This window comes from Eublepharis macularius, chromosome 12 (assembly GCF_028583425.1).
Source record: "Eublepharis macularius isolate TG4126 chromosome 12, MPM_Emac_v1.0, whole genome shotgun sequence".
Taxonomy (NCBI): domain Eukaryota; kingdom Metazoa; phylum Chordata; class Lepidosauria; order Squamata; family Eublepharidae; genus Eublepharis; species Eublepharis macularius.
The window spans coordinates 19,670,722-19,679,074 of NC_072801.1; the positions used below are offsets into that span (position 1 = coordinate 19,670,722).

Consider the following 8,353-nt stretch of genomic DNA (forward strand, 5'->3'; position numbering starts at 1 on the left):
ATCAAAAACTTTGTGCCAGGACTCTGTGTGCATCTCTAGTGTTGAATTGAGTTTCATCTCTTAACAGTGAACAAAATAGAGCAGTTGTGGGCGCCTTTCATATGGTCCATGCTCCTCAAGCTGTATTAATGAAGCCTGCAAATAAAGAATCTTCCCCTCCTTTGCATGGATTTGATGCACCCAGTAGCTGGGCCCACACAACTCTCTTTAACTTCAGCCCTGGTTGGACAGGGGACTCAGTGCTTGTTTACCCAGGAATGCACTTCAGAAACGCTTACTAGCTGGAGTCCTCCTCCTCACCATCCTATGACTAAGTACATACTGAGTTTGCAATTGGATTAGTATCTTCCACAAAGAGCCTAAGCGCTTAATCCATGTGTTGCAAACCTTATTTGTGCAAAACATGGGATTAAATACTGTTTTGTTTTGGTGACTGTCAAGCACTTGGTTCTTGAAAGCCTTCAGGTATTTGAAGCTTTAATATCTTACTGGTGGTGCAGTCATGCTCATGCTTAATTCTCATAAGAAAAATATAAATAATAACGCTTTGCCCCCTCCATCACGATGATGATCAAAATTGTGTGTGTGTGTGTGTGTGTGTGTGTGTGTGAGAGAGAGAGAGAGAGAGAGAGAGAGAGAGAGAGAGAGTGTATTCATTTGTTACTCTGGGCAGGTAGGCATCACCAAAAATGGGGTTTACTCTACTTGTGGCCCCTCATTTGAGGAACTTGCTTATTGCATTTGAGTCTGGTGACTACTCTTTGGAGTGTTCAGTGCTTCTTTAAAGAGGGTTTTCCTAGGCCTTTGGGAATAGGTAACAGTTCTGTGCATTTTTAAACTTAAGGTTGGTTTTAATGCATCTTCTAATTTATAGGCTGCCTCAAGAACTAGGGCATAGGTAGGCTTTTGGTTATTTGTTAAATTTATGGTCCATCTTTCTTTCATCATGGAACTCAAGATGGTATGCATGGGATTATTTTATTTTTTTATCATCTTCATTTATATACTGCCTTTCTCCCCAGTGAGAAACCAAAGTGGCTTACATCATTCTCCTCTCTTCTGTTTTTTCCTTACAACAAACCATGTGAAGTAGGTTAGGCTGAGAGTGCGTGGCCCACAGTCACCCAGTGAACTGTCAGGGCAGATCAGGGCATCAAACCCGGGTGGCCCAGATCCTAGTCCGTCACTTTAGCCACTATACCATACTGGCTCTCAGGACACCTCCCATCCAGGCACTGTGATGTGTATCGCTTACTGCACTTTCTTTAAAGGCAACTGGGGAATTAGGAGGGGGGGGGGGAAGATGGCTGCTCCAGCTTGTGTGTATGTGTATGAGAGAGAGAGAGAGAGAAAGAGAGAAGTGGATCAGCAGCAGAGGCTGCCAACCCCCCCCCCCCCGCCCCCATATGCTCCACCTGAGGACAGCAGTTTATGTTGCCAGTTGCCACATTATAGAACCACTACCAGACATGGAGATGAATACCCTAAAAGTAACCCTCATCGTATTCAAACGGCAATGCAAGAATTGGCCCCAAGAGTGAGCAAGTTCAGCAGCATGTTTTTCAAGCTTAACATATGTAGGTCCAGTTCTTGCATTAGTATTTAAACACGCACAATCATAATATGAGAATTGAGCCTGAAATCATCATGTTCAGTAGGGTTTTTTTCTAATGAACTTATCAGGAATTCAACTGCGATCAAGGTTCTGATTTTGGGTGCAAGGCTAAAATTTGAAAAAGCATTTCTTTCCAAAATCAAAGAATGCACTGCAAGAGGAGCAGTTTTTTCTCTCATATTTCAAACAGAGGTTTTAATCAAGTCAGAATAATTAGACAGACAACTCATTAGTGTAGTTCCCAGAAGAAACTGAATCTCAGAACTTCTGTACAATTTGCAGAGGGTATTTGTATTTTATATGTTTAGAAGTCTGGTTATTTTTCCCTGTGGGTTTCAGAGGCCAAAATAGACTTGATTTCTGCAGCTTGCAGGGAAAAGATAAGTAACAGACCTAAACATCAGACTGTAAAAGGAAGCATCTTTGTGGAACTTCGCAGGTGCCGAGGTCGTTCTTCTTGTATGTTCCCACATCTTGTACTGTGGATGGACCAATTTCATGGCAGGGTGTGCAACACTTTACTTCTCTATATAACCCTTCAGGCAGGAATCCTTTTTTAAAAGGGGAGAAGGGGAAATGGTTATTTTTTTCCAAAGCAAATGCTTCTTCCACCTCCAAATCTACAAAGGTAAATTTTTAATAATAATAACATTCGATTTATATACCGCCCTTCAAGATAAGTTAATGTCCACTCAGAGCAGTTTACAAAGTATGTCATTATTATCCCCACAACAAAACATCCTGTGAGGTGGGTGGGGCTGAGAGAGCTCCAGAGAACTGTGACTAGCCCAGGGTCACCCAGCTGGCTTCAAGTGGAGGAGTGGGGAATCAAACCCGGTTCTCCAGATTAGAGTCCCGCGCTCTTAACCACTACACCAAACTAGCTATCCTGCTTTTTGACCATAAAGTCCACAGAACAGCTTATAGATCTTAAGTATTTCTTCCCTTTCCCTCCCCAGTCCCATTATATGAGTCTCCGTTGCTGAGAAAACACTTTAGATTCCTCCTCCTAGAATGAGAGGTCTTAGTGTAATGAAAGCCAAGCAAGAATTGAATAGACTTGTAGGTGTTTTGAATGGCTAAATTGCTGAAGGAAAAATAGTCTTCTAAAGTCAAGTGAATGTTTGTTTACTTTCTCCCTTTGCCTGTTTTTTTTTTTTTTAATTTGGAACATCCTGTTTTCTTAGTGGAATCCAATGATACCTTGTATGGTGGCGATACCAAATTTCTGGCAGAAACCAGCAAGCTGTGTGAAACAGTAATAGCTCAGATCCTGGAGCATCTTAAGAGCCTTGGAAAAGATGAGGTAAGAGACATGCCTTCCCATTGGCAATGTAATTTTTGGAAGCAAAATGAGATGAACAGCATTTATTGGTGGTCGAATACAGCATCTCTAGGTTGGATGGGGGGAAAGGGTTTCCTTTGTGCTATTTTTGTTTTATTTTGAGCTCTTCGTGCCTTTTTGGTTATCCACATGCATCAGTACCTTCTGATGTGAGCTTTCTTTGGTTCAGTTAATTTGAGAACAGAAAGGGGGGGGGAACAGTCACTGACAAGCACGACAAAGTCTGAGCAAAAAAGACCGTTGTAAACCAACCAGTTCTTGTGTTCAATGTCGTTTTAATATTTTCCTTTAGGCAACATCACAATCACACGTAGTTGACAAACATCCGTTCAGAGAGTGACCACCCCGGGGGGTCGCTCCCGACGGGAGAATGGCAACGGGTATGCCCGGCTGAATATCCCGTTTCGCTATACACACGCTTCTTCAAAAGCCTCCTTCTCTGAACACTGGAGCAGGCTACTGGAGAGGCAATTATACGGAGGCTTTTGAAGAAGCGTGTGTATAGCGAAACAGGATATTCAGCCGGGCATACCCGTTGCCATTCTCCCGTCGGGAGCGACCCCCCGAGGTGGTCACTCTCTGAACGGATGTTTGTCAACTACGTGTGATTGTGATGTTGCCTAAAGGAAAATATTAAAACGACATTGAACACAAGAACTGGTTGGTTTACAATGGTCTTTTTTGCTCAGTTAATTTGAGATCAATGGATTCCTCCCCTCCACCCTATCTGCATGCCTTTTCTGAGACTTTGAGGAAGAGCAGCATACCTTCTGAAACACCAAGACATGCTCAGTATCTTGGATGTTTATAGTTAATTGGGGAGAGATCACAACACAGTGTTGCTGTATTGTGTGCATTTTGTTCAATCTTTGGCATCTCCAGTTAAAGGTTGTGGAGCTGTGAAACACCTCTACCAACCATGGTCAGCAGTACTGGGTTTAATGGACCATTGTTTGGACTCTGAATAAGCAGCTTGTTACCCTGTGGAGGACCTGATGTATTTTTGGAATGTAGCAGCAGCTTCTTCCTTGGGGAACTTTCCCCCATATTGGAGTTTCGCTGAAGCCCTTTCTCGTTTAGCGGGTGTTGTAAAAACTGTTCTGTCAGCAGGACTGGGCGGTGTCTTCCCTTCCCTTCCTTTTTCTGGCTTCAGCAGTAATTCGCACAGGGCTGCTCAAGTGAACTATGAAATGAGTCAATTGATGTGGCAGGTTGGCCAGAGCTGCTTGGCTGCTTCCAAGTATGCTTCTGCTGATTTGATCCCTCGTCAAGATGGCAGGGCGGCTCTGCCTCGGAACTGAGGGTGTTTTTCTTTCCAAGGGAGCGGAACAAAAAAGGAAATCCTGAGAAAGGGGCAGGTTTTTTTTTAAAAAAAAATCATATTTATTTCAAAGATAAATGAACTGCAGGTTATCCATACAGGTGTAATATATCTTGCTAATATAATTTTACTTACTAAATACAATACTAAATAATATTAACTTATATATAATTATATTAAACTATTAAGTCCTATAAATGAGCTGGTCTACTCTAGTTTTATAAATTCAAAATTGTTTGATAAGTTTTATTTGGTAGCTGTATATTTTCACTTCTAATAAATTCAAAGAAAGGAAACCGTTTTCCATAAACTTTGTTGTTTGGGGGAAGTTTTCAGCTTGATAAATTCCATCATTAATCTTCTCAAATATGAAGTGGTCCCAGATTTTTGAATACCAATTTGTTATTGTAGGTATAGTATGATCTTTCCATCTAAGTGCTATTGCATTTTTTGCTGCCATTAAAAAGATATTTATAAGGTCTTGCCTAATTTGAGGAATATATCTATATCATCCCATTGATGTAGGAATATCAGCTCAGGTTTCATTGGTATTTTATATCCAGTCAAAACAAATATTGGGTTTAAAATTGTTTCCCAAAATTCTTCTATATAACAACATTTCCACCACCAATGTAAATAAGTTCCTGGTTCACCACATCCTTTCCGACATAAAGATGATCTTTTAGAATACATGGCAGCTAATTTTCTGGGAGTGAGATACCGGAGAGGGGCAGTTTCAAAAGAGCATCCAGCCCGCTCAGTGGGGTTTAGTGCCATCAGCTTGTTGGTGTTACTCCAAGGCTTGGCAGTGGGCTTGTGAGACTCGTAATGCCATTGTGTAAGGCTTCCCTAGCTGTTGCCACCACTGCTGCTTCTATAAATTTTTATCCCTGTGTTTTAGAAATTGACCTTACTTTTTGCTACTTTTGCAATGCTAGCACTAGCGATCACGAATTCACATGCATCACACAATGACACTCTGCCTCTAGTGGGTTCGTTGTGTTATAGTAGGCAAGCAGAAGGTAAGTCAAGAGGGGAAAGGACACAGACTGAAGCAAGGCTGAGGAGGGCTGCTCCGTCCTGTTAGTGAGAAAAATCTTGGCAATCTTTCATTTGGCCTTTCTAAAGAAAGGCAAGGCTGATTATGGCATAAATCATAATAATCCTGCTCTCTGCTTTACAAGAGAACCCATCTTCCAATTTTAAGATTTATCAGCTAGAACAATAAAAAGCAGCTATTTGCTGTTTTGGTCAACATTTTGGTCTGAAGCAACATCTGATTTCTGTTTCAAGAAAACTGCAAATGGCAGATTTGGGGACTTTCCCATCACATCTCGAATCATGAGGTTTTCCCTCTCCCTTCTTTAATACTAAACGTTTAGCTTTAATTAGCATTCTGAGGAACTCAAAAAGTCTTTTTGCTCCTTTGGGGTGTTCAGATTGGTCCTAACGAAATGTCAAACAATTTCATTTACAATATTAGATTGCTGAAGCATTTCAGAATAACTGTGAATAATTCAACCATTCTTCTTCCTTGTCATATTATTATTTACTCTTGCTGGTTCCCCTTTTGTTTATAATGTGTGTTGAAGGGATTTATCTTTTAGTCTTCCTTGCGTCTCTGCACAACATATAAACACTTTCTCAAACACCAAAGTTACTTGTGAGGCTAAGCTAATGAATAAGTTTTTTTCTTTAATAGTATACTTTTAAAAAATGCCCATTCATCTTCCGGTGATGAGTGAAAGATTTTTCTGTTACTCTTCCATTGTTTGATGTCCTGTGAAGACAAAACAGGAAGCTCATCCATGGTGGGCTTTGGATATCATTAACATTGGAGGATGGAAACAGGAACAAAATGAATATTTTTAATAGACATTGCTTCATGTGATGTTGCTGCTACAATTTTCTTGCATCCCATTATCCCAATTTCAGCATGATCCACCATATATGTAGGCAATCACCCATCAAACACAACATTTCCAAGATCAGCCTGACCAAATGTTTGTCTTGTCAATATTTTAGGTGTGAAATGTCATCAGTGCATAGTTTCGTAATTCATCTTCCTGACATTTAAGATTTTAAAAGTATGGGTTATTCCAGACTAGATTTTGGTCCCAATTTTCCTTGTGGATTTATCTAGTCTAGGGCACATTACATAAATAACAGTGCAATGCTGAGCAGCGTTGGGATTGTACTGTAAACTGTTTCTGAATGAAACTGTATACATGAAGCTGCCTTATACCGAATCAAACTGTCAGTCCCTCAAGGACACTGTTGTCTGTTCAGACTGGCAGCAGCTCTGCAGGGTCTCAGGCAGAGGTCTTCGCATGCGCTGGAGATGCCAGGGACTGAACCTGAGGCTTTCTGCCTGCTCTGCCACTGAACCGTGGTGCCTCCCCTAACTGGAAAACAAACAGAGGTACAACAGGGATCTGAGGACCTTGTTTTGCTTGAAGGGACTGCAGTTTTCTCATAACAAGAATGTGACTTTATTGTATTGGGCTTCTTAGCGATGTTCACTTTAACCTATGCAGTGGTCATTAATGGAAAACGGACATATCTACAATGCCTTATTGGTATGTCATCACCAGAACCTTTCCTGCCCTGACTTCATGCACCGAATCTTTTCCAATAATAAAGAGTAGTAAATGTTGTTAGCATAGTGTTGTTAGACAATATTGAACCAGTGGATTCCCACCACCACCCACTTTGTCATTGACTGCTGAACTAATGAATCCCTTGTTTTAAAAAATTGTAGACTTTAAAGCGACAGAGCCAGTTGGCGCTCTACTTCTTCAATAGCATTTTGGCTCATGGAGATGTGCGGAACAACAAACTCAATCAGCTCACCGTGAACCTGTGGAACCTGGCTCAGAAACACGGCTTTGCAGACACAAAAACTATGGTAAGGGGAGCCAGAGAGAGGCTTTGAAATTGCTGTGTACATGGGGGTGTAAGCTTGGTCTTTGCGGGGGGGGGGGGAGTTGTGTTCTGTATTTTCAACTTGTAGAAATCTTGGCTTAGCAGAATAAGGGTTAGCTCTGTGCTGCTAACAGTGGCACTTCCCTCTAGCACAAAGGAACCTTCTGCTGATTTAAGCCTTTTGAGTCAGCAGAAGGCTCCTCATGCTGGAGGAAGAGATCCATGTGATCAAGTGCTCAGCTCTTTCCAACTGGTAGACCTTGAAAAAAATTACCTTTGTTGTTGAACCTTACTGTGAGGTCAGTTTGTTCTCTATCCCCAACATAAAATAATAAACCAGAAGTTTTTCTCCAAAGCAACTTAGACACTGCAGTGCATACATTATGCAGTATTTAATTTGCATACCTGCTTGCGTTGATCATGGGAAAGGGTGAGGGAAGCTACACGAGGCACTGGAGTCCTGACCCAGTTTCTACTGAACAGCTCTTTGACTTCAGGGATTTTCCTCTCCAGATACTGCCTGAATATTTTGAAACCCCCCCCCCTTTTTTTTTTGCAGCCGTAAGGGATGCAAGCTCACTCTTTCCCAAATGAAAGACAGCCCACTGAATCTTGGTTTTCCACCTTTAGTGCTGGCATAGAATAGGCAACGGGTGGGGCAGGGGAGGAAGTTCCCCAAGTGGCACAGGGAGATAAGGTATTTGCTTGTCCTGTTGTATAGAAAAATCTGGTTCTCCTTCCCTCCCCATTCTAGGTAAAAACCTTGGACTATATTAAGAGGCAAAGCAAACACCCAGAGTTGAAGCATTTTACAGAGCTGGCACTCAGACTTCCTCTGCAGTCAAGGACCTGATGAATCAAGAGCACCTGGAAGGCAAATTGCCAAGGCCGATAAAATATAGGCTGCATCTTCAGCTGTTATTGGAGTTCAATATCTTTTCATTTTGAAGCGTCCCTTGGTGCGTGAAAGATTTATTCTGTTGGAGGCAGAAGGGAAAACCGTCCTGACTGAACTGCAATCATCTTTGAAACGAGTCTTTGTTTCCCAGCTGTACAGCCCTTAAAACATTAAAGAGTGATTTAAATGCTGACTTTGGGGTTAATAAAATTTATCTTTCGGTTTCAGAAGGGGGAATAACTTTCATAC

General features: G+C 41.5%; 1 protein-coding gene across 1 annotated transcript in view; it reads left to right on the plus strand.

Annotated features, from left to right (window-relative positions):
- VPS35L (VPS35 endosomal protein sorting factor like) overlaps positions 1-8,297 on the plus strand; it is a 71,944-nt gene extending 63,647 nt beyond the window's left edge. The window contains exons 28-30 of the mRNA XM_054994689.1: positions 2,803-2,921; positions 7,043-7,189; positions 7,961-8,297. Coding sequence (XP_054850664.1) covers positions 2,803-2,921; positions 7,043-7,189; positions 7,961-8,059 — 365 coding nt within the window. The 3' untranslated portion in view covers positions 8,060-8,297. The remainder of the gene's footprint in view (positions 1-2,802; positions 2,922-7,042; positions 7,190-7,960) is intronic.
- The last annotated feature ends 56 nt before the right edge of the window (positions 8,298-8,353 follow it).